The 27,748-nt window shown below is 33.8% G+C and overlaps 1 protein-coding gene across 3 annotated transcripts in view; it reads right to left on the reverse strand.

Annotated features, from left to right (window-relative positions):
- Positions 1–399: 399 nt before the first annotated feature.
- The window catches only part of LOC119634695 (M-phase inducer phosphatase), a 162,400-nt gene continuing 135,051 nt past the window's right edge, over positions 400–27,748 (reverse strand). For 2 of the 3 annotated variants that reach the window (XM_038029003.1, XM_038029002.1), the window contains exon 4: positions 400–2,625. In XM_038029003.1, coding sequence (XP_037884931.1) covers positions 1,122–2,625 — 1,504 coding nt within the window. In that variant the 3' untranslated portion in view covers positions 400–1,121. Of the gene's footprint in view, positions 2,626–5,035; positions 5,279–27,748 lie in introns of those variants that run through there. The other variant, XM_038029004.1, reaches the window with a different exon arrangement.

Consider the following 27,748-nt stretch of genomic DNA (forward strand, 5'->3'; position numbering starts at 1 on the left):
ATTGCATTTTTTGATACAAAAAAGCTTTGCTTTAAAAACTAATAAAAAATAAAAATTATATAAAAAAAATCTTAAGAAAACAATATTTAAAGAAGAGGTTTTTTTTTTTTTTTTTTTTTTTTTTTTTAAATATATACTATAAGCGTAATTGTGCGTAAAAAGTTTTCAACTTTACGTGAATTTGCAGATAATTGTTTTCAAGTTCAAATTTGGTTCATTTTTCTTTCGGGGGAAATATTATTACTTTTTCTTTTTTTTTTTTTGAAAAAGACCGAACCGTTTAGTCTAATAACTTACGGTGGTTGCGTTACGATGTTATAATAATCAGTAATATATAGCTTACAACAAAAACGTTTTTACACACATGCTTTTGTTGAAGAGGAAATGGAGAAGCTGAGAGAGGGGGGATCGAATGATAATATCGTAGTGCTATTAGGTTATTAGGATGATACATGGAGACCATAAAAATTACATTATAATGCACACAAACTAAATTTTGTTTTCCATTGTTTTAAAAAAGGCCGAAAGGGATACAAGGAGAGAAAGAAAGCGAGGGAGAATTTTTTTTACACAAACTCTAAGGGACATTTAGACTATACATAAATTCAACTAAAGAAACAAAAAAAAAAGAAAAAAAAAACAAAAACAAAAAAAGTCTTACATGAATATATAAAATTAATTATCTAAGTATCAAAAATAAATAATAATTCGGTATTTGCCGTAAAGTTTCAATTGAGTGCAAAGAAGTTGCTGCAGTAACAAGTTTTTTTTTCTTAACGCGGTAACTAAAAGGATGAGTAAGGGACTGTGGACTTTAGGATGGGGAAATTGGGAAATTGTTGTATAAAAAATCATAGTAAAAAATAAAGTCATTTTTTTGGGGGGGGTTGGACACAGTAAAAAAGGAATCAACAAATAATGCAAAAAAAAAAAAGAAAAACTAATTAATATAACAATATAAGTGACGACGAAAACGACGACAATAACAAGTACTCAAATAAAATATTTTTTTTTTTTTGTATGTGTGTATGGTGGTGGCGGTCAATGCAGGCAATGTAGGCGGGATATATAGTCATTTAAGAGAGTTACGGTGCATGGTGACGGCAGCATTACTTTGTAACTTAGACCATTAGACGCGAACGAAATTTTTTTGTACGCTGCGTTGTACCATTAGCACCGTCACTATTCCATGATTTCGATTTGGAACGAAAATGCCGGTATTCATCGTAGTAAGATGGTTCCAACATGGGTCGATAGGCGTGCGGTTCACATAGATCAGCGTAATTTTCGAAAAACTCCTTGTAACCATTGTGTAATAAATAAACTTCCGGATAATCAAGAGCCGGATATGAGCTTGTATTGCGAGCGCGATCGTGGTTTCTTAAGAAGCGTGACAATTTGGGACCACGTTCTGATGAAAATTCACAATGAAATATAATAATATTACGTTTGCTAGCCTCTGCGTGTCCTTTGTTACTCTTTTTTTGGGTTAGAAATTCTCCAATAATTTGCTCCTGCGTATACAAGTTCTTTGCCCCACGAATATGACCGCCATCGAACTCGTACGGATAACGACAGTCTATAATTTTGTAAGTGGTAATTTTGTCATCGTATTCTCCTTTCAATAAACGCGCAACAGTACTGCAGGATATTGATTTGAGGTCTCGATGACGACCTTCGACGAGTGGTAGGACAAAGGGTCTGCTGAAGTCACCAATTAGATCGGGTTCGTCTTTATTGTCGAATCGAGCCAGGGCAGACATAATCTCTGCATCATTCATCGATATACAGCGACGTAAAATATTGGTAGCTGCTAGCGGAACAGTAGGTTTATATGCAGGAATAACATTGGGAATAGGAGCGGGCGACGCAGGACCATTGCCAGCAATTCCGGTAAATGAGCCATCGAGATTTTCTTTTTCAGCGTTGCGGTGACGTTTTGGTTGTATGGGTGAGCAGCTATTTGATGGCGGGTCCGGGCGCTTAAAGCCACAACTGCTGGTGTGACGTGATGGGCACGGGGTGTTGCTATTGCTTTTGCTGTGGCCACTAATGCCGGTATTTACTACCTCGGGAGTCTTTGGTTCATGATACGATTGCGTATTTTCATTCATACTAAGACAGCGACGCGCCGAAGGACGACGGGTTTCCGGCGGTTTGGGAGGCGAATTCTTTATAATACGCCCGCTAATCAATGAATTCATATTACTTGGAAAATTGAGGGCCACATTTGGCTGATCCAATGATTCCATTTCAAAAAATTCCTTATATTCATCATCCAAAGACGATTCCGTCGAACCAGACGACAGACTTTGAAGTATACGAAATGCTTTGGCTGGTGTTTTTGAACTTGCCGAGGTGCTATCTGCTTTTTGCGATTTATCAGACTTAGATACCTGACCATGAACAAGGCGAGCTTGTAAGGATTTTGGTCGTTCCACCACTTGGAAGCGTTGTGGTGAACCTTCGGGCGATAGTAATCTCATTAAAGGCGGACTTGCGTTAAAAAGCCGATCCCTAGTTGTCGTTTCGTCGTCATAAAACGACAACTCATCTATGACCATATCTTGCATCGAAGAGTCCATATTAAGACGCCGCATGGAGCCCGGTCGAGGGATTTGAAAACTGCAAATATGCAATAAGTTATAAAATAAATTTTTTTAACTATTAACAAAGTAAAAAAAAAATATGTATATATTCGCCATACACTAAGATGCGGACTTTTAAAAGAATATTATCCTTAAGAATAATGAAACACTTCCGAAAAGTACGAGATTGCGCGAGTACGCTCATGTTGAAGGCAAGAACACCAAACTAGAACTGACTGCATAGCTAAGCGGGTGTTATTCGCCAGACTGACGCAGTTTGCTATTGAAAGATATGTTGAAAAGAGGGTTCATTCAACTCTCTATTTTCTGCTGGTTGTTGTTGTTTTACTTTACCACAGACAAAGAATTAATGATCGAAACACAGTACGTTCACATTAAGGGTTGATTGTTGCCGTTTTAAATTATGAGAGCAGAATTGAACTATTTCCGAACGAGCGTTGGCAAGAAATGGGACCGGGACAAAAACGCCATGTGCTTGTTTAAAAATCTTCGAATGTGTGTAAACAACAGGAGAATTAAGAAATAATGCGAAATATAAGGACAGTCAGAGAGACAGACAAACCGTCGCATTGATATTTTCACTTCACAGTAGACGCGTTAAAATTGATCTTTTTTTTGTTCTAAAATAGCCATAATATATATGTGCATGAGTATGCTCGTACTTATAGGTCTCAGTGTATGTTTGCAAATAAGTGGGGGAAGCCCTTTTCACGCTACCTTACACACAGGCGGACGCATAATGCAAACGTTGTACACATTTGGCCAAGCGAAACAATAATAAATATGTAAACAAACTTAAACCTCGCATATATTATCAACATGTCGTGTTAGTATGTGCTAAAGCAATAGTTAAGTTGGCCATATATATGAAGGGAGTTTTTTTTTCCACTTTGCGGAAAAAACATAATAAAACTTATCGAAGCAAAACTTAAAGCACATCTGCTTTTTATTGCACGGCAGGGTTTAGTGGCTGACTGGCACACGATTATTGGGTCAGGTCCAGAAAAGCGACAACAACAACAATAATCATCAAAAAAAAAAAAAAAAAAAAAAAATGCTTGCAATAGTGCTAATAAAGCATCACTCACAACTACATTTACGTGTACAAAACACATGTACATTTTCATTTGTATGAGGCCGCGTAAAGACACCGGTTCTTAATTTTATGAATGAAACCACTTTTTTTTTTTTGCTGTTATATTTATGCTGCGCAATGATAAAGTTAACAAACGGGCTCCATGCACAACAAACACGGATAGCACACACTATACACTCACTATAGACAACAAAACACGCAAACAATTAAGAAAAGGCCCAAATTCAGTGGGCAGAGCTTTGCTCAAAGAACAAGTATGTGGGAAAAAGCTTTTCATTTTGTTTTTGTTGTTTTGTTTGTTGTCGACTAAGAAGAAGAAGAAGAAGAAAGAACTTTTGCTTTCATTTGAAGGCCGCCTTTTTGCAGTCGCATACATACATGCACACGCGCGAAAAAACATATGTATATACATATGTTACTGCAGAGATTCTAACTTACAAAAATATCATATTTGCACATATGGGAGATACGAATGCTCGGTCGTTCATTCGTTCGCTCTATTATTCAAGTGCATTAAAGAGAACGAAAACACAGGGAGATATTTTAAAAATTGGCTTGCAACGAAACTTCTCATACCTATCGGGTATAATTCGATGGGTTTTAATTAAAATTTGTTCAAAAAAAAATTCAAAACAATTTCAACTCTTGCAGAAAAATTGTAAAATTTTTTCTTTTTTCTTGTTTCCTATTTATTTTTATTTTTTGTGTTTAAGCGAATTTCACCCATTTGGGAGATACTTATCAATAAGAGCTGATGGTAAAATTTATAGGATTTTTGTTATACTTGATGTGAGCCATATGTGTGTGTTATATGTAAAATTCAAAATATAATTTTTCACTTTAGCTTCGCTTTCTTTCTTCCTCAGTCTATTTGTGAATTTTCGGTTAAAAATTCTAAAAGTTTACACTTTACTTTATAAATATTTCAATCAAAAAAATTAATTATAGTAAGTGCATTTGTGTTGGGGGCCGCCATATAATTTCCGTCAAATTTAACCATATAACCATCTGTGTGCGGACGACGATGGGTTGTTAATAAAAATGTTTTGGCATTTTTCGTTTCTTTTCGATTATTTGTAGAGGTGTTTAAAGCCGGATAAATATCACTTTCAAACTTGATCATACACGGATCTTAAAGAATGAATACAGAAGGTTTAAGGAAATTATAGTGAGAGCTACCGTCCTACGGTGTAAATCAATTCGCTGAAATTGCCTTTAATTTTCTATCTCATCTTAGAGATACTGGGATCCTAATTTTTCACTTGTATATCACAAAGCACACTTAAAAGATTAATACTAATATGCCCGGTAAGAGGGAATGCTACTTTACCTTTGGTAATCCATGGCTATGTCGACGGACTCCTCGATTATAGATTCCCAAAGCATTTTGAATTCGGAACGAATTTTGTGAATGATTTAATTTGGGAAAACAATTAACTTTTTTTCCTCAGGATTTTGTCTTGCGACAACTTAGCAAAAATTGCTACAAAGCAATTCCTTTTATATGAAATTTTGAATTTTTTTTTTCGTTTATTTAATTGTAAACACGAAAATTTCATCAAAATTTATATTTTTGATTAAATATCCTTTTCATCGAAAAACCAATAATTTTTTTAAAGTTTATCATTTGGTACAAAACAAAAAAAAAAGCCGGCGGGTTTGGTTTTATTTGGAATAGAAAGATTGTGTTTTTCTTTTTTGGAAATTCATGTCCTTTGAAGCATACTTTTTTCCTTTTTATATTTGATTAATAATTTTTAAGTACAATTTAGATGAAATTTTGTTTAATTTTCGAATATCCCTTTTAAGCAAGGCAGGCAAGCGGCAGGCAGCAGGCCAAGCAGGAAAGTTATTAAGTGGTAATCAATTTGCTCAGCTGCCTTAACGAACACCACACTACAACGATCAAGAAAAGAACTCGAAATGACTGATTCTTCAATTGTGTGTTCTGTTTATATACTCCGTCTGTCTTTATTGTTTAGGCAGAAAGTTTTAAGTTTTATTTTTCTCTCATACACTCATAGGGGGATATAGAGTAAGCATGCATATATATTGAATTTTGTCTACCGGCAAAAACAAAGTTACTTCAATTTGTGACTTATATGAGAGAGAGTAAAAACAAACAGCAGCGGCAATCAGCTGTGTGTATGAATTTACGAAACGAGCCAGAGAAACAAACAAATTCTCAGAAAAAATCTTTGAGCATAGATGGGGCTCTCGTTTTTGATTTTTGTTCTTGTTATTATTATTATTATTATTAGTTAGTTAGTTAGTTAGTTGTTTTTGGAAGCGAAAAGAGAGAGAGAACGAGTTTAATTGAGCCCTTTCTCACATATTTATCATTTACTTAAAGTTAGTTATGTTAGTGTTAGTGCAAAGAAAATAATTGTTGTTTTTATTCTGCTTTTAGCACAATTCAAATCAAATCATATGATTTTTGTTATTGCTTTCGCATTAACATAACAAGTACGTGCTACTACTATTATTGCAATTAACATGTTTTGCATCTATCTCTTTTTCTTTCTCATTCATATCTTATTCTTCTTTATACATATGATCAACATTTTACGGTGACATATGATATGAAAGGCAGTAACAAAGAGAACAAGTAACTCGATGAGAGAGTGGTAGAACAAGTGCAGACAAAGCTCAACAAAAGAATGAAAAGAAAATAAACAAAAACAATATCAAATAAAAAGACAAGGAGAAGAAATAGCTAGAGTCGCCTTAGAGAAAAGTAACAAAATCATGGTAAAAGAACTCAGGCAAGGAGTGAGAATTTGTGCGCATTCCTTAAAAATCCGTTGTAGTTACTTTTGCTTGTGTTAGCTGGCTCGCCTTATTCAGGTTCATCATCATGGTAGACACGATATTTAACAAGGAGGTCTTGCTAAATTCGTGCCAACAACCAATGATAGCAACAACAAAATCAACTATCAAAAGAAGAAGAATCTCTGCAAGTCATCAGCTGAGTTGAGCTAAAACCAAGGCTTTGGCTTTGGTTTGCTTTGCTAAGGTTTCCATTTTTATATATATATGCATACACATATGCATAAGCATATATGTGCACATAATTATTTACCCCGTTTTTGCTTCTCCAAGCATTTATAATATAAAATAATTTTATACATATATTTAGATATATACATCAAAGATTCATTATAGAGTCAATGCATATATATACATCTAAACAGGATAGAAATTGAAAAAATAAATTATCTTTGTACATTTTGTATATATAGATATATATATATATAGATATATATAGATATATTATACATAATATGTATACAGGGAAGTGTTTATTTAAACGATATAGGAATTTTAATAAATGTTTAATTTCTATGGGCTCTTATTTACACCAACGTAATATGCATAACATGCTAGGCTTAATCTTCTTTGGACGACAAATTTACATAGTTTTTTTCGAAAAATTTATGCAAAGTAAAGGTAGGTAAGATTTCAATGGAAATTCCTCTCTACCTAATAAAACTGAAATTCTGTAATATTTTCTATGTTCCTAGATATCTATTATAACAGGTTTCCCTTAGTTAAAGGAATTTCCTTTGATTTAATTCTTTATTTAAAAAAAAATAAAAGAAAAAAGCACGCACAAACATATAAACACAAACACTTAAACACATAAGCACAATATAAATGAAAAAAAAAAAAAGCACAGGCATATATAAATTTCTATTGCATTCCTTTTCTTTACCAATGAATGCAAAAAAAACTGTTTGAGAACAAATAGATAAAAAAAAAAAAAGAAAAAAAAATAATAATAAAACAGACGTAGACGCAAAAATGTTGCTGCTGTGGTATCCACTTCTTTAAGCTAAGGAGGCTGTGCAAAGAATGTTAAGCAAAATTTTGGCGCGTAAGCTTTTATACCCGACAGCTCCAAGCCCAAAAAAGCCCACAAAAAGATTAACATAAATTCTCCACCATATTTATATTACGCTCTTTTATACTCTTCATAATTTTTTATGTAAAAGCAGAGAGGGAAAGAGAAAAAAAAAGAAAAGAAAAAGAGAGCTTGGGAGAAAAGTAGTAAAGCGTAGGCCCCCCGGTTCTTTATACATATATTTCGGGAGTTTGTCGTTTTGGAGCACATCATTCTCATCATTTCTCGCAAGACGAAACCCCACAACACAGGTAACCAACAAATCGACCAACCAATGCTTGCTTTATTACTAAGAAAAATAAAACTAACAATCCTCAAGTTCTCACTAAACATTTAAATGTGTGTGCGTTTATATATGTATATGTTATGTATTTTAAAACAAAGAAATTCCAAAGTAAAAAGACGACACAACCTCAAGCAAGTCTACAATAAAAGTTTTTTAGCAGCCGAGTTCAGCAAGTTTAAGAATCTGCACATATATATATATATATATATGTATATGTATATGTGCATGCACATATTAACGCATAGTCTGCACCAATGTCAGCTATAAAAAGGCGGCAAATCACTTCAAAAGCACATGAAAACTAAGAAAAAAGAACCATGAGAGAGACCAACAAAGGACTCAACACAAGCAAGAACAAACAAATACTAATCAAAAGCGATTTAAATAGCAGCGCAGTAAACTAAAAATATTATAGAATATATTGCCTACCGACCATATTGTATATATATATACGTAAAGCGTAAAAAGTGCAAATTTTGATGAAATTTTCCGCTTGAACTTTCCTATGGATACCGCCCACGCAAACAAAATATTATTACAATTTTTCGAATTATCGATCCTCAGCTAGATGGCATATTAAGAGCAGCTTAGCTGACCGCCTGTGTTGAGTTGGCAAAGGAAATCTTTTAATGTTCTCTTTAACGCTTCCTCTACAACTTTTTCTTAGTTTTAATAGTTTTTACATAGAAGAAGAGAGAAAAGGGATATAACGACATTTCCCGAAATCCCTTGTCTGCAAAGCTTTTACATGGAGATATAGAACTCCCCCTTCGGTTTTTCATAAACTATTTAGGCGCTTGGTTCAACCTTTCTTTCATCGATAAACTTTTCATTGACACTTATAGATAATGCGATATCTAATAATCTACATATGTGTGTGTACGCACAAATAAATAAGATAATTATGTATGCGCGAGCAAATAAAAAATTGACGATATCTATACAGAAAATGTTAAAAATTAAATAAACAAAGTTTTTCTCAATTGTTTTTCTCCTTTTCTTTTTTTTTTTTGTCTTTACTACTAGTTCAAGTAAGTATACTGATTTTCTTAATTTGTATGTAATAATAAGAAACATACACGAATATCTCAATGTATTTGGGCAAGACGGATACGAGTTGAAGGCGATTTTCATTCGTTCAGTCGCTTGTATTATTGATATCAAGAGATCGTTGTGTCTTTATATCCATTGCATGTGGCATGTTCATTTGAGCAAAGCATTTGTAAAGCTTATAAAGAAGTCTCAAAGAAAAACCAAATCATTAACACATACTCCTGATCACTATTAATATATGAATCGATCTATTTCCCTGATCGCTAAAAGGAGTATACCAAGCTCTTGCGGGCAGGCCGGTCCGATTGGCCAAAGGATACGGCCAAAGTGTCTGTCCAAGCCGTAAATAAAAACAAGAAAAATTTTTATATTCTATGGACGATACCAAAGTGAACATAAAACATTGCTAACACGATATTGTAGAGTGCTAAAATACCATCTTCTTCGATTTTATTTTTGAGATAGCGATGGTCGTGCCACCGTGATACCAATGGAAAAATTGGCATATCCTTTAAGTATATAATACATCAGCAGCTTTTTGCTGTCGATTTGGGAATAAATCAACGATAGGTATAAGAACGTTTGTTCCTACAGTTGTCATCTTTCTATATGTTATGAAATGCACCATTATTTGCTGTAGATATTGTGACTTTTTCGAGCGCCATTCCTGCTCTTTGCAATTCGCGCGAGAGTTAACCAAATAGTTGTTGATTCAGGCCAGAAATGGTCTTGTTTTGTTAACTGGCCGTAGGTAACATCATCTTTTCCAGTGAGCGTAAATTGAATGAATTATCGGGAATTTCAGATTGTGGATAAATTAAAGTTCGCTTACAATACTTCGTTAAATTAATCTAAATTCAAGTGAATAAATCATATGACGAATGTATTCTACTCACTCTTTACTAGTTAAGGGTATTACGTGTGCGTAAATATTTCCAAAAAAAAAAAAAAAAAAAATTAAACCCCGTAAGTATCCAAATAAAAGAGAATGATTTCCGCGAATAGTTTCAAGTAGAAGAAGACTTCATCGACTACAATTTCTGTACGAGTTATATATATATATATATATATATATACATAGACGATCAATATGCTCGTGTATGTGCGTATATATATATATATATGTGTGTGTGTGTGTGTGTGCGTGAATATGTTTGCATACAAACAATAACAACAACTGCTTAAACGATGGGTCGTTGCTTTTGTTTCTCCCCCATCATCATCATCATCATCGTCAGCCTTACATACGATAAATACTGTTTGAAATGTTTTAAGGGGCAGGCGCTTACAAAAACAAAATAAAACAAAACGAAATAAAAAAAGAAACAAAACAAAACATAACATATCCAAATTTTTCGGTTTTTTTGTGAAATAAAAATAAATAAAAAAAGTTAAATAAAAAGAAAGAGTCCATAGAGCAATTGAAGAAGCACAAGCAAGCGTAGAGAGTTTAAACTCGATCTAAAATATAATTAACATATATATATATATACGCATATTGGTGTGGTGGGGGATTAAGAGGGCAACATAGTAAGCCTTCAGAGGGCAACGGGCAGGCAAAGAGCTAACCGCCCCAATTACGTATGTTTGTACATGTAATATATGCATAGGCAGCCATACATATGTCTAACTTGCAGACGACATTTGAGCAGCAACACATCGCTTATAGAATAACTGTTAAAAAAGTAATAACAGAAAAGAAGCCCAACGAAACACACAAAACATGCCGTAAAAGTTATTTTAATTGCAAATTTATTAAGCATTTAGAAAAAAGAACATAAAGGAGAAATAAAGTGTAATACACGCACGCACGCACAGAAGAAGAAATATATGTTATGAAGCGTTAGAAAACCTATTCGATTGCGGTATTAGAACGAGTAAAAGATCACATAGAAAACAAGGTTGTTGATCTCCTTTCGATTCCCCAACATGTGTTATAAAAGTCGATACGCATTTGTATGTTAATATATATTTTTTTTATTGTAATAGATGTTAAGATATGCTACGCAAAACCCTGATATTCTATGAGGAGTCATTTCAATCAGTCGCAAGCTTTAGTATATTTGTGTAAGTGTGTTTGTGTGTGCATGTGTATATTCATAAATTATTCTAAGAATTCTATTTAATAAAATACTAGAACTGTGTACTTTCATCGCCGCCATCGTCGTCATCATTATTATCGCCATATCATTCCCATCCTCATCCTTATCGAAATTCATGATTCATACGACCTTTAGTTGTGTCTCAATTTAGAAAAATATACTTTTTCCTTTTCTCTGCTCTCTATTGCATAATATTTTTCTATTGTAATAAAGTCAAGGGATAAACTTATCGTTCGCGTGTTATTATCTCTTATAGAAAATGTATACTTTTCACTAACTACCTACTCTAGGTCGAAATTTGGATACTGATCACATCATTCATATTAAAAAAAAAAAAAGTTAAATTATAGTTGAAGATGTAGTGAGGCTTTCTAGCTCTAAATCTGCGAATTTATCACACATCTTGGGGGATCTTCCCACAAAAAATGCCCATTACTAGCTAGATGGTAAGTCTTTACATGTCGGCATAGAAATCAAGCATAAGACTAAAGTCTTAAAGCTTTCGGTTTTGTTAAAAACTCGAACGCATTTGAGATTCGAATACGCGGCCATTCTTCAATTGCTAGTCGAGATTGTTTGCTTTCGGCCACTCAGGCGGATGAGTAATATAAATAAAAAGCAAAGATTCCGAAGGGATTTCCCGAAAAGTGCTCCAAGTGCCTTTTTCTGGTTGCTATTGCTTTCTTATAAAGGCATTTCATGGAAGCTGTCTTGAAATGCATGTCATGAAGCCATAGATCACCACATTTATTGAATAGAACCGATATTGCAGCATATGTAGTTATTTTAAATTTTGTTTCAATGAATTTTTTGTTTTTCTGCTGCACATAGGGCATGTTTTTTGGTCGTAAAACACTTTAAAAATTCGTAACTGAGCGCTTTTTGTTCCAAAATTAACAAGTGTGGCATCTGTCTTCCTAGCAGCTTGCTCCCATAATAAAGATAAGCGAAAGGCTAAGATATTTTGCGTATTGGTTCATAAGACACGCCTGTGGGCCTCAACTGAATAGACTTCGTTTAATCTGCAAGGTTGTATTGCTTAATAAACTCGTAGGATGGCACACAAATGTAGGGTGACTATTGAAGAATCTGTAAGGTATTTAAATAGAGTTAATCTTCAAGCGAAGTGTGTTAAAATTTCATGACATTGCGACAGTTATTGGTTTCCAAATTGCAGTTGTTTTAGTCACGCTACACACGATATCCAGATCTCTTCAGTAAGAGCACTTTAGCACTTCTGGTGTGTTCTTCATCTAAAATGCAAGTGCTCTAGCGGATTGAGTTACCCATTTTTTTCACTATACTTACGAACAAAGAAGCATCGTTCGTTCCCTACCATTCCATTATAAGTTTCCTCTGCAGAGAAGCTTTTTCTATTTAAATATTGAGAGACATTACGTGTTGCAAATTATTCTGTTTCTGGGAAAGCAGAAAACACGCCTAGTTTTGAGACAGTAGCTTGAAAAAAAACTTCCTATTCGCCCTTTTGCCAGCTCTGTTAGTTAATAGTGGGTTATTGGTCATGGTAACCTTTATTAAAATCTTCTTAACTAACTCTCGTCTTTGTCTTTGATATATCCAAATTTTAATGGGCAGATCTAGTTAAGTTAATTCAAAAGTCAATTCTTATTGAAAATATTCACAAGGTCTTGCGCGTACGCGTAGTAGTAAAGTGGCAGTAGAGTTTTTTCCATGTGTGCATGTGTCGTAAATGTAATGACAAAATTAGTTTATTTTCATCCCACGGTATGGCGGCTATAAAAATGCCTATAAATATAATATTTGTTATTGTAATGGATATTTTCTTCTTTAATGAATGTTAACAAGTTTTTATTCTTTCAACGGATATTAAATTAAACATATTACGAATGTGTGCGTAGGATTGGATCGCATGAGTTAATTAAAAAATTTGTTAAAGTATTTGAAAAAAAAAAAAAAAAACAGCCGATTAAAATATGTAATTTAAATGTATGTAAATCATATGTACATTACAAGGCATTGAAGTTCGTACAAACGCTGTAAAATGTTCGTTCCGTCTTGTAACGTAATACATCTCAGAGCAGCAGAGTCAGAAATGTTTATATATTTGATGTTTTTGGAAGATCCCCGGTTGATTAATTCATGTTTATGCCGATGATTTCACATGAAGTGAACCTTTCACGAGAGCGATCAACTGAAATAGTAACATATTTTATACAAACGGTCATCAAAGTATTACGTCAGTCGTTGATGGGCCTTTTCTACGTTTCTAATTCATGAGTTTGGAATCTCAATTAATTAATAAAGTTAAGGGATGTATCTCATTTAACTGTATATGCAAATAATGAGCAAATCTTCCTAAAGTTACCATTATCTGCATTCGATTCGAACGGTGGACGGTGGACGAATGGAGAAAAAGCGCGCGAACATATGATTTTTATACCCATCATCGAAGGTTGAGGAGTTTGTGTATTCATTTTGTCGAAACGTTTGCAACGTCCCGAAGAAAGAATCAGAGACACCCCCGTTCAAGTTCTAAATCGATTTAAGCATGTCCATCTGTTCGTCTGTTGTAAACCGCAAAAATGGAGCTATCGACTTCAAATTTGGCGCGCAGGTTGGTATTGAGAATGGGCCAAACCCGTCGAAGGACTCGCCCATAGCGTAAACTAAAAAAAAACTGGAAAAATTTGAACCGATATTCTATGGGCGATGCTGTAGGATAATTTATCAACAACGGCAACATAATGGCTTTCTTAAGTTCTTTAAGATTTCTTTTGGGTTGGAAATGCCTTTGGTGAACTAATAGAATCTCAGCGAGATAATGGTGGCTCTGCGTCTTTCCAACATTTCAATATAACGCCCGAACTCAAAAAACGAAGTTTCACAAATTTTATAATAAATCTTTTATATATATGTCCTATATACACACAAATTTATTTTTTTTTTTTTTTTTCTTTCTTGTTTAAGTCAAGAGTTTATGTACGAGTTTTTTTATTTTCTTAAACTTGACTTATTTACTAAAATAAAACTCAAAGGGGGATAAGCCTCAAATGCCAATTGGAAAACGAAAAATAAAGAAAAGATGAACGAAAATGAAGAAAAACTCAAACAGAAATTAGTGCGTTCCGTTGAGGAAAGAAGCCAGCAAAGAGGCGGGGAAAAATTCTGATCATCTGTAGAGATAACACAACAAAATCTCTTAAAAAAAACAAAAAACCAACCTTGATAATCAGCTGATTGAAAAGACATCATAGCACACTATGAAAGAACTCGGAATGCAACAAAAACAACTCGCACATATTTATATACGAATTGTCCTGGTAACTGTTTCGGAAAATGATTTGATTTGTGTGTGCACACAAAACACAAATATATGATATATGTATACCTTAAGGATACTAATATATCCACAAACATACACACGCAAACAGACAAAAAAGAGAGAAAAAAATGTATTCTGACAGCGCGCGCGAAACTGGAACAGAAAGCAAATTGGACATGAGAAACTGAAAATGTGGCAAACATTGAACAACACAGAACACACCAGGAGGGGTCGTGATAATTTTTTCTTGCATTGACTTGAAATCATACATTTGTACGTATATATTTATATATATATATATAAATATATATATATAAGAATAAAGTGCAACAACACGAGACAATCAGTTGCTACAATACATTAACTAAGTACCGCAGGGTTTAAAGTATGCTCGTCCATGTTAAGAAAATTGCGCCAAAACATCTGAGATACATAGGCTCATAGATTTATATACATATATAAATGTGATTGAGTGGCCGTGTGTGCAAGTTCAGTGAGAACGAATTAAGAAAAAAAAAAAAGGAAAATTGATAAAGGGTCACAACAACAACAACAACAACAACAACAGAACGACAGATTTCTCTTTTCGTTTCTTTTTTATTTATTTTTTTATTTTTTTTTTTTACAAATTTTTGTGGTTCAACAATAGATTTCAAGAATTTATCGAACACTTGTTAAGTAACCTTTGACTGATTAACATGTAACGACGTTAAAAGAGAAAATTTAATTTTTTTGTTTTTTTTTTTTTTCCATTTCTCATTGAATTTATTTCTTATTATTATTATTATTATTATTATTATTTTTTTTTAGTTTTGGTTTTTGTAGAACCTTCTAATCTTCTAAATTGTGTTTATTATTGAAAAAGCAATTGAATGTCAAAATAAATAATTCATTTTAATAGATGATGAGTTTGCCAGCCCATAACTTTAATAGTTTAACAAACACCAATAAATGACAAAAAGAAAAACTAATAAATAAATGAATAAATTATCATAAAAGCTTTTGAGAGAATGACAGCAACAACAAAAGAACGACTTAAGCGAAGAAAGCCTCCTAAAATAAATTCGTCAGAAAAATGAGTATGAAAGAAATCAAATCAATTGCTTTTAGTCAAAGGTCAATGCTTGGGGCTTCTCTAAGCATATATATTGTATGCAAGCATAACATATGGTGCCAGAGAAAATAAATGTCATTATTGGGTGGAGTGGAAACAAAACGAGCGGACTGAGCGCTGCTTCTGCTTTTATTTATTCCTTTTCTTGCATTTTAAAGGGAAATACATTCAAGTGAATCGTACTTAAGTGCGAAGAGAAAATCAATTATAAAGTAATAGAAAGCGACTGTTACATAAAATGAAGCATAGACTTGACATAAGACTGACACCTAAAATGTATTGTGGTAATTCTCCCTGTTTATTATATACTGTAGGTCAGGGATAGCCCAACTTTTGCACTTTCAAGTGATCCGTTTCTTTCTTTTTAATTTTTATATATCTGAAATTAGTGCGTAGGGGGAGGGAGGAGAGATATGAATGCCGATTGTGTGGCACAAGTTGGGAATCCATTCAAAAAACCTGTGACGTGGCAAAGGGCTTTAGGAGATGAGCTATCCAACAACAAGAATGTTTATAGAAGACGTATATGAAACTGAATAGATTTATAAAATCTAATCGAATGACTTTAAAGGATACGTGCAGAGTCAATCTGGAATCATCAACATTGTCATATTGTCCTATATATTTATGCTGCGTAACAACGCGCGCCAGCTTATGGTCTCGATCGACGAAAAACCTTTTCGTAGCCGAAAACTAATTAGTTTACTCTTTCAGATTGAAAATTCGCTCAAGCAAACCTTTCATAAAGAAAAATGTCTTCAAAAGTCGCGACAAACTGCGGGATGCTGTATAAGAGGGTTGCCCTCTATGCAGCTCTCCTCACTTTCCGCGTTTGTAATGTAATTTCACATCGTATCATTACTTATTAAACAATCCAAGTGCTGTGCTAGCACTGATGCCCAATATAGTATTGGGCAAGGACTTATGAAGGGCGCCAGTCTTCACTTAGATTAGTGAGTTTGGGAAGGAACAAAAGCCCTCTGTTTTCCGCGTTTACGTAAATCTGCTTCAATTCGTTTTCCTACATTCAGATTTAGCGGACTTTTCAAAATCGATTGAAAATCATTTTTGAGAAATATTTCTCCTAAATCCAGCAAAGTGAAAGCAAAAGCAAGTACAACAAAGCTTGTGATTTTTGCGATTCTTGACAGTTCTCTTGGCTACCACTACATCCGGGGCAAAATAACAGGATATCATCTTTAAGAACTTGCCTAAAGAGGCAACAACCCTTTCCTAGGTGACCTGCCGATCGCGTCTGACATAAAAGGAATCCTTTTTTCTGCAGCTGTGTAGTATTATCGTAGATACATCCAAGGTACTAATAGTGGTCTCCATCTACGGTGATCCATTATAAGATTTTTGCAATCGAACATATCCTGTCGTTCCCCCGTACATATAAGCAAAGTAATGCGATGATCTACAAAAGCGAAACTTTTCGCTATCCGAGCAGAATCGATGACAGATACATATCTTCCTGTGTTAAGTGGGAAATAAAGGAACCTCTTGCTAAAGCTGCGGCGATCTTTTGGCATTCGATAAAAAATTGTTCCTTGATAGATCTGGTATCCACCTCTGTGCTAATTGATACACATTGGATTTTTTTTTATGCATCTAAAGCCCTATGCATACATACATATATGTAAATATGAAATGAATGAAATAAAAAACGGAATACATGCATGTATGTTATAATCGGCTTAATAGGAACACAACGCTTTGCATATATGTTTGGCTGGCCTGGAAGAGTGTGATTCACACTCTCTCAACTTCCGGATCAAAGTAATTTTCACAATTATATATAGTTAAACTAAAATGCATTTAATTTGTAGACACATGCCTACATGAAGTTAAACTAATTATGTTGTAGCACACACGCACACATACTAGAGAGAGATAGAAGTTCACACTCAACATTGATGAACTTTATTAAAATAAATTACAAAAGAATATCTTTTTACATTCATGCACCACGCTAAGGCAGGAGTATACAATTACTTCCAATGGCTTGCTATGTTGTCTCCGAGTCGAAAGAAACTACAAAAATTCTCACATTTACATGAACGCTTATATGTAGAGATATTCGGGACCAATTGATGTTCGCTCTGTGTGGCTCTTATATATTCTCTGTTAGGATAGGTTTTTTTAAATCAATTCAGTCATGCTTGCTGAATATTTTATGTAATTCAAATATCTACAGAAAATATATCAAATCTTCTTCTCTTTAATTCAATCTTGAAGTAGGCTGATAGAGAAAAATCGTTTGCATTACAAACAAATTTTCTATTAAGTCAAGACGTAACACTTTAGCCACCATCTGGCAGATGCAGCCTCGCCCATTAGTTCAGAAGGTAGAATTTAAGCACATGTTTAAAACAAAGTCCTAAACCAGATCACCATGCGTGTGTGAACTAAAAAAAAATGTAGACGAAGAAGAATATACGCAGACCCGCAAACGTGAAAGATTTGCTTGCGGACTTTCTCTCCTAGAGAATGCTCTTCGCTTTAATCGGTTAACTCGCGCACGGGTCGATCAAGCCAAGGGCTTAATAAAGTCTGATAAGCATTTGATGTTTGTAAGCAATTGCAAAACCATAGCGAAGTTTTGTAATGAAATCTACTCGACATTCATTACAAACTTCTTTGTAATTGTATCGCGGAATGCATTCCTTTTCGATCTATGATAAGATAATGCCTCTTTACTTGATTTCAATATCGCGCGATTTAAAAAACTTAATTGAATTTCCTTCGTTTAACAGGGGTTCGACTATTGCGTACATTTCACGTTTTCCACGTATGCGCCGAATTTTCTGCATTCAGGCAGATTTTTAAAATGTATCTATCCTGCATAACGTGAGATGAAGTGCTTATGGAAAATTTTCACGTGAAATTCTAGAACGCTTTAACTATGTTCAGTTCATATCTTCATACATATGTTTGTCGGGTTTCCCTTTGCTTGGATATTGAAGAATTGAGATAAAAACCTTGAAAAAGGCTGGTTTGCAATTGTCTTTGCAATTGGCTCTATGTGTCTATTCCTCGCTTGCTGAAGCAGATGAGGAGTTTGAAGATCGAATATATTTATGTTCGTCTTGCCAGTCAAGATAAATAGAATAAAAAGTTCTATTCATGGGTAGGTGTACAACAGTATAAGAAATCAGATCATGTCGAGAAATAAGTACAAATTACACAAGATCTCGGAATCTACGGTTGGCACTTGGAGCACAATAGATGACTGTTCTCGAACAATGCGAAATCTTAAGAACATTGTGTGGCTTTCAGAGCAATGTAAGTTCTCCACGGTTGTACGGGAGGATTCTCGAAGTAATATACGGTTTTTGGAGCACTGTTTGGGCTTTTGTAGAATTGTATGCCTCTTAGAGCATTGTATCTAGCAAAGAATTTCTCTCTTATAGACTCTTTTCTTCAATAGTGGTTACGTTGTCGGTTCGGTCCATACCAAACGTCCACATGAAATTTGGCAAATGAAGAACTATCCCGAAACTGGTTACTGGCAACATCCAAATAGCCCTAATTTCAGCGTATTTTCCCCAAATAGTGGGTGTGTTAAATCCCTCTCAAAACCGATTTAGCATTTCTTACTTATTACAGAAAAAGTGTACATAATGACATAAATGGTAAATACCTAGTAAGTGAGTTAAGAAGAAAAAGAATTTATCTCCGAAAAAACTGCAAAAATATCATTTCTTAACTCAGAATACACGTCACGTATACCATTTCCTTAGAGAAAAAACATGTACATATGTATATAGATGTGTTTGAAAGAAAAAGATTTGTGGTATGTGCGCATACATATGTACTTAAGTAGACATGTACGCGCTTTGTCCGCGTATGTATATTAGCATTTTTTTGTCTAAAAAAAAAAAAAGTTATTCTTAGCGTTTGTTTTTTTTGTTTTTTTTTTTTTTTTTGGTTTTGGCTTGTTTCGCGCGCAAAAGTTGTTAAACCTTATCCACATTATCCAATGACTGGAGGAGAGGCACATTCTCTCTCGTAATATATATGCATTCAAACATTCATTACACTTTAGTTTTCTTTCTTCTTCTTCTTTTTCTTATTTTTTTTCTTTCTAGATATAAGTTTTTTTTTTTATCAGTAAATGGTGGGAATTTCAAATGTTAGATTTTGTCCGTTTTGTACAACAAACATAAGTTTTTTTTTCTCCAATTGCATGCTCTGTGCATGTTCATTCATTTACTCGTTCATACATTCATATATTCATTCATTCATTCATTCATTCATTCATTCATTCATTCATTGCCTACATGCGCTTAATCAGACAAATATTCTATTGCTTACCGGCTCTACGATGTTGATAAGATTCGTTTTTATTTATTTACCTAGAAAAAAAAAAAAAAAGAAAGGAAAAGAATAATATAAATAAAAATAAAATATAAAGGCGATGAAAATAAATGCGGGAAATCTTAATTTATGTAATAAAAAACAAAAAAAAAAAAAAATCTCGAATACTTAGGTTAAGATAATAAACAGTAAAGTCTTGACATCTCAAGCGATTTTTCTTTACTCAGTTAAAAATGGGGAGAAAGCGAAGCAAAGTCACTTACATAAAAGTAAAACCGACCGATCTTCGGCTGACCGAACATACATGCTGCGTTACTTGCGTTACTAATGGATTGACAAAATTAGTAGAAATTACTTAAAATTATTTATGCATATTATATATATAACACGACGATATATGATATTTTAAAAATATGTCGAAATTTTATATTTCATGTCGAAGATTCAATTTTCAAGGGCATTCATCGGCTGGCTTCATACAAGGTTTTGAATATCTTTTATAAATATCAGACAGTTTTTAAAAGACGTTATACTTGGCATATAGTTTTTTCGGGTTTCTTAAGCTCATAAGTAAGTTTTATAACAGTAAATGGAATGGATTGCTGTTCAGGGATATATAGTGAAATTTATCGAAATTTTGCTGGCATCTTTTTTTTTTATTTGATTCTGATGATCAGGTATATGTATGTATATGCCGATGGATGGCTCAAAAGCTTATGTGTGATCTTCAAAGCACATTTCAGGCAAACCCCATTCGTCGGATTGGAGTTCTTTTTAACGTATATAACAAATAATTCACGGTTCCATATAACATTATCAGGCATGAGAAAGTTACTATTTGTGTGCTTCCAAATGACTGGATCGGCATCAGGCCTGGATCAGGCATAGAGGGTTGATTTTTATTTAAATCTAAGTGCGTTCCAAAAATCTTATTACATAATATATTGTAAAATATTATGAAATACTGAGTGTGTGTGTTTGTCTTTGAATGAGACGATTCTTTCATAATATTAAACAAGAAGCTCCGTGAATGGATCCCGGGCATTTAAAAAGGGAAAGAATATGGAGAGACAAAGGGAAGAGAATTTCTTTCTATGTTTCGCGTAAGTGTTACGTAAGGTAGCATTATGTAAGAAAAATTTAGTTTTTTAAGCAGCCGAGTTCATTAAAAATTCATGACACGTATTAGAAATACTAATACGCAGTAGTAGTGAGAACGGAATGCGATCAATACACTTTGCCACTTAAGGAACCTTTCTCGCCATGTATAATAAATGGCGTAAGTATAAATATTTTATTTAAACATATATAACATATATATATATATATATATATATGCATGTGTGTTTATATATGTAATTATTGAGATATATTTTTGTAAACGTGAGTTGAATAGACGTAAACACAAACATATGTTTAAGAAATAAAGTTTTTTCCTTTTCTTTTTTGGGAAAATTTTAAACAATCAGGTGAAGAATTTTGCTTTTTTTTAAAAGACTTTTTCCAAAAATTGTAATGGGAAACTATTAAAAGAGATTTGTCACTCGCTTACTAATTGCCGTAGGCAACACGAGACTTGTAGTTTATATTAATTGTATTTTGATTTAGTCAATGCTTTGCGTGAATGAATAAATAATGGAAAGAGAAGATTAACTTACTCCTCACAAGTCATTCATTGTAATAATGAATGATTTCTCTTTTTTTTTTTAATTTCTAAATATCACATATAATATGTATACATACATGTAAGAGATTTCTCTAAATCTAAAAATGAAGAAATTAAGAAAAGAAATTTCTTGCGCGAAAAAACACCCACCACACGCACCCACACACACTCATGCGCATATTTCAATAATAGAGACCTAGACTATCTATCATCCATGCTGTCTCTCATACTTCTGTGCTGCTATACTTTAACCGATGTCTGTGTGTCAAGTAATATTATTTGTTTGCGACAAATATCGAAAATAACATTGAATGAGATATTATTGTTGGACTAATTTTTTATTTTTGGCATAGAGCAGTAAAAAGTACTTTAAGTTGTTACTGCAACAGAATACGGCACTTAAGGCATTTAATTTGTATATGTGTGCCTGCGTGAAATTCCTTTAACGCCTGGGGTACGTGTTCAGGGTACTATAACATCAAATTTATCAAACAACAAATTGTTCTGAGAAACGAGGAAAAAAACAAGTAAGAAAATAGTAAATACATTATAGTCGGCCACGAACGACCATTAAACACTCAACACCACCGCTTCAGTTGCTCATAAATGCTTTACATTTTTCCTTTTCAAAGAATGGCGTTGTATAGGTAGTGACTGAGAAAATGATTCGGTCCGCACCATTTTTAGGAAAGCTCGTTTTTGGGCTAAAAACAACCGACAGTGTACGAAATTTCATAAAAATATTACAAAAATTGCGACCAGTAGGTTGCAACACAAGCACGCCAGATAGACGGATAGAGAGAACAAACTTATATCGATTCCGAAATTGATCGGTGTAAACTCTCCTAAGAAATTTACTGCACCCTATATACCTGAAGTATTCTGGGATATGAAAATGAAATTCTTTTCCAAAGTGCTTTTGCTTTGTTTGTTGTAACCCCAACTACTATTTAAGGATCGATTTATATTTAGTTTTGTATTTGTAAAAATATATTTCGCTACACATTATTAATATTAAGCATTGAACGAGTTCCCAAAATACGAAATGTATAGAGAATGAATATGTGTTGAGCACATGTTGTGCGGCTACTAAAAGCGATTATCAGAATTGCAAAGGCATTTTGAATGCATATAAAAAACGTAAAAGTGAAGATGCACAGCGGGTTCCCGATGAGGAGAGTATTGTTGGCGGTTTTGTTAAATAAAAATTTTTATTTATGTGTTTTGTTAATTTTTTCAATTCTAAGTAATTAAGTGAAATGACTTATTTATTTATGTTAAACTGATTAACGCAAAATGAATTCGCTTTAATGGGATGCGGGCGACAAGCTTTCTGCCAAAAGACCGCCAATTCGGAACAATATAAGAGTAGAGATTTTCCGCGTAATTGTATAGTGAAATCACTCATCTGTGCTGCTGCTGACTGTGTTTGTTTGATTTGCTTTTAATGTGTGAAATGAAATGATTTTTAATCAATTGCCAATAAAAATAAAAGATATCTTTGAAAATTGTTTGGCAAGCGTTAGACTAGACGCGATTCTTTTACTTCCACGTGCAATTGGTATTAAAGTAAATACAACATTTAGTCGTAAAATGTATCATTTATAATAAATTTCAACTTTTGCAACGTCAGAGGGCAATTGCCATAGCAAACTATAGTACCATCTACCTTAGAAGAACTGTATACCAGCATTGCACTTTTTCATCATTTAATTTATTTACAAATTGCAAAATATCTGCTTGCGTCTGTCCAGTTGTCTTCCAATGCAATTTTTGAAACCAAATCATAGATAAAAACTAGAACTGTAGTGACGCTCGTCTAGGCATGAATGTTGTCGAAGCCGTACAAAATCTTTTATGAAATTCAGATATGCCTAGAAATTAGTGCGGATTCATGTCACACCAATGCTTTGTCGTGAAAAGTCTGTCTTAGCTTTATAAGCTTGTGTGGCTGGGTAGGCAAAGGATCTCGACTAATAACTCAATGCTCGTGGATTCTAATCTCATGAGCGGTAGAGTTTTTAATAAGTTTAGATGAGCTAGTGCTTTAAGACTTTAGTTTTATAATTTATTTCTTTGGCTAAACTATTAATAATAAGCTCAGAACAAAATGATGCTCGTTTGAGCAAACACCGTGCCCTAGAATTTTAGTCATGATATCTTAAAAGCTATTACAGCTTTTATTGAGTGAAAAAACGAAGGATTATTATTTATGGCCCAAAAAATGAACAGTAGTTAACCGCATGACTCATCTACAAGTAAAGAAAAATTTAATCTCGGGAAACTGCGCATACGTAGGCTACAGTTTTTGCTTATTCCAGGAAACTGAACACACGTTCCGTACAATATTGGCTTTTGAACGCCATAAATATATTATTTCTGATTCGGGATCCTTTTTTTATTATCTAGTAATATAATAAAACTAGTTTCCTAAGATAGATCATCAACGATGAAATGCAGTAAATTAGCTCTGAAAGGACATCATAATCCGTGACAATTTCAAAGCAATGATCATTTGAAATATATGTATGCAATAGTAATGAATATTTACACTTGTATATGATATGAAGAAATAAAATGATCAACAATATCCGATATCTGAAAAAGGGTGTTGAAGAAAGGTTCATCGATTATGGCTTGGCTTACCCTTTCAAGATTATTAAAAAAAAAAACTTATTTGTTTTTACATTTGCAGCCACAGTAGCCGGTATTAGTGAAATATTTTGGATTTACTTTTTTAGAGATAGTCAGGTTGGATGGGTTCATATTCATCTTTAGATTTGGTCGCCAAAAAACAACCAGGAGCTTATGTAAATTATGCTTCGTGGCTATAATTTAATTTTAGTGATTTTGTGATGATTTCCCCTCGTAGCCTTCCCGGCTTAAATATTAATTCGCATTGGGATAAAGCAATTTTGGTTACACATAAATCAAACCTGGCATTTAAACGAGTAGTAAACGCACCTGCTCCACACACTCTACACCACTGCTACTAATAAAATTCTTCACTAGTTTTAGTCATAGAGAACCCATAAAGTGGATTCTCTTGATCTTCTTGATTATATACAGAGGGGTCTTGAAAACAAATTTATTTAGGCGGACAGGCAGATAGCCACTCATGCTTAATACGATTCGAATACTAAATCTGGGTGTTGCATAGATCGGCTCCTGTTTAATATAAGTTTATCATCAGAAGTGTGCTGCAATAATAGTAACACAAACAATAATAAACACTTAATACGGAGACATTACAGGTGACTGTAAGCGCGGTTTTCCTCTAAGAAAATAATTTATTGCTCTTTTAACCTGACTGCAATTTTCTTCTCACTTTGATTGTGTGTTTGGCTAGAACATAAGAAATTTTACGTAAACAAACTTCCCGGACTGATAATACTTTATTGCTTGCTTGCTATGCATTTTCTTTCCCTCTTCGTTCTCTAGAATAATAATCTAAGAAGGAAAAGAAAAGAATCATCATAATAATTGTATGGCATTATTTGTAAAATAAATTGAATATTAGAGTATCGCGAAAACCTGCAGATAACAAGAAAGAAAATTTTGACATTAAAAACAGTGTTACTTCATAAGGCTAAGGGTAGTAGGAAGTTGAAAAGCAAACTGACTTTTGGAGAAACCTGTAAATATTTTGATTATAAAACAAATACAGATGAGACTTTGACGAACGATTTTAGAATTTTATGATTCAATTTCATATATTAAACTAACACGTGTTTTTACTGCTTTTCGACATTTCACAAAAGTTTGTATTGATTATCATTATCTAAGCACTTAGCAGCTGTCTGGAAACTTTTCATCCTTCTTTTTTATCCCTTCAGGATTATTGAGAGAGACTTAACGATGAAAAGGCGATTTAGAAAAATAAAAAAAAAAAAAAAAAACACTTTATCGCCATGTTTGCAAAAAAAGTACTCGTTTGGCAATTGGACCTCAACAAATGCGCTTAACGTTAATGACTGCAATGCAAGGGCTAGGGCTACTAGAGCATATTTCCATATAGATATATATATATATATATACATATATATGTAGAACAAAAGCCCGCATTATAAGTGAAAGTAGAATTTATGGTTTTAATTGGCGGTGGCTGTTGTAAGCACTTTTGCCCTTTTCAGAGATTTCTAGCACCTGCCGTTTTTCCGGTATACAAACAAGTACAAAAAAGCACAGTTTCGCTTTATGAAGGGAAAGAGGGTTGAAAAAAAGCCACCATTGTACCAATTATGCATACATGCACATGCGCGTATAAACACTATTAACGCCACCCCAAAAAAAATCGTTACCACCAGCGCCCTCCCACCCTCTCTTTTAAGCATCTCGTATGCTCGTCGTCGTTGTCCTTTGCTGCAATCTTGAGCAGCTGCTACAAGTTTTCAGATCCAACTGTGAAAGCACTTGTCTTGATTTAATGTTTGTGTTTGTGTTCTTTGCGTTATTTTCGCTAGGGTTTCTAATTTCGCTTTTGTTTAATTTTCATTCGTTCGCTTCTTTCTGCACTAGATAAAATGTAAATAATGACGACGACGACAACGATGATGGTGATGCTGATGCTGATGCTGATGGTGATGGTGGTGGTGGTGGTGGTGGTGTTGGTACTTGTATTATGTAGCAACTGATATTTATTGTTGTTGAAAAAAAAAAAAGAAAGAAAAGAAAATTGTGTCCGATGAGAATATGAGGGCATCATTTACCGTTTTTATTTGTTGGTGTAGTGTGTGCGCAAACGTAAATGTTTACATACGTGCATCCTTATGCGCTGAACAGTCTTCCAACTGATGCACCAGCAGATTTCTTCTATTCCTTTTGACACGTGCTTGAATTCTCATATAAAGGATATCATTGAATGAGTGAGAGTATTGAGCTTACACAAGGAATTGTTAAAACAAATTTTTGTTTTCTTTTTTTGATGCGTCATCATCATAGGGGAAATGATTGATACGCCTGCGCAGTTGAACAATCGCCCTTTTTATTAATATGGGTTTTACCAACACAATAACGCTATTATACTATGAAACTTCATAACTACATTTTTACGATTTTCGTTCAAATGTAGACCGCTTTTGCTTACGCAGTTAGGGGTTAATTTTTTTTTTTTTTAAGTCTACATTTACATGAAGAAAATAATTTAAGCAATATTTTTTTTAATTTTTCAAATTTTTATGTTTAAAGCGACGTGTAACAAACTTCGAATCGATTAAGTGAAATGTCGTTTTTATGTCGTTATGTAGTATAACACTTTGCGCTTTCAATGTAATTTCGTGGGTCTTGCTAATCGCTTGATGCTTCTTATTTTTTACAGATATTTATAATAAAGTGCATTGAATTTTTCGGACCCTTTTTTAGAAACTTATTTATTCACTACGTAGGCGAGTGTTTTTGCGTCTTGTCCCCACTCAGCTTGAAAGTTGATCTTTTCAACCGAATCAAGCTTACTATGCTTTAGCTAGGTGACAATGCAATATATCTCAAGTTCAAAGGCTTTAAAAACAAATAATCGAGACAGTGAAGGATTACGTGACAATGCAATATATCTCAAGTTCAAAGGCTTTAAAAACAAATAATCGAGACAGTGAAGGATTACGTGGAAGGGGCAACAATGCGAACCAATATGACCGTCCTTCAATAAATTATATTTATGTATATATATATATCCTTGAGCGTGGATTTGATGTGGGCTGGGTTGTGTCAAGTGTTGCAGAGAGAACAGAGAAATCTGTGCATTAGTCCCGTGTTTTGTTACTTGGCCTTGATGCCACCAATTAGTTAGAGGGTGCGCGTAGTAACACGGTGACGGTCAGAAAGAAGTAAGGAAAGAGACAGAAACAGGATAGTCGTGGTCTGATATGAACAAAGTAAGCTCTACCGGACTGAAATGTGAATCCGCGGACATTACTCAGCTACTCATGTTCTGAAGTTGCACATACATAGCACACGATTCGTCGTTCTTTAACTGCACTAGCCCACCTTTGGACTAACATGTTACTCTAACAGTGGCTTCTCAGTCACTTCCACTTTCAAGTCGAATAATAGTCTTCTTTGCCAAGCGGCTGGTCCAATTTAAAAAATAAAAAATCGTATGCTAGCCCTCGTCTCTACGCTTGCAATACGCATACATATATATGACAAATATATATATACGTATATCCATCTATCCATCCACAGTACATTATTGCTAAGAGAGAGAGATGGTATTTAAGAATCCTATTTGGGGACATAATCATCTCACCACAGCCATTGTAGATAAAAACTGACACTTTAGTCATAAGCAGGGATTCA

The sequence above is a fragment of the Glossina fuscipes genome, unplaced genomic scaffold, assembly GCF_014805625.2.
Source record: "Glossina fuscipes isolate IAEA_lab_2018 unplaced genomic scaffold, Yale_Gfus_2 3, whole genome shotgun sequence".
In the NCBI taxonomy this organism is placed as follows: Eukaryota; Metazoa; Arthropoda; class Insecta; order Diptera; family Glossinidae; genus Glossina; species Glossina fuscipes.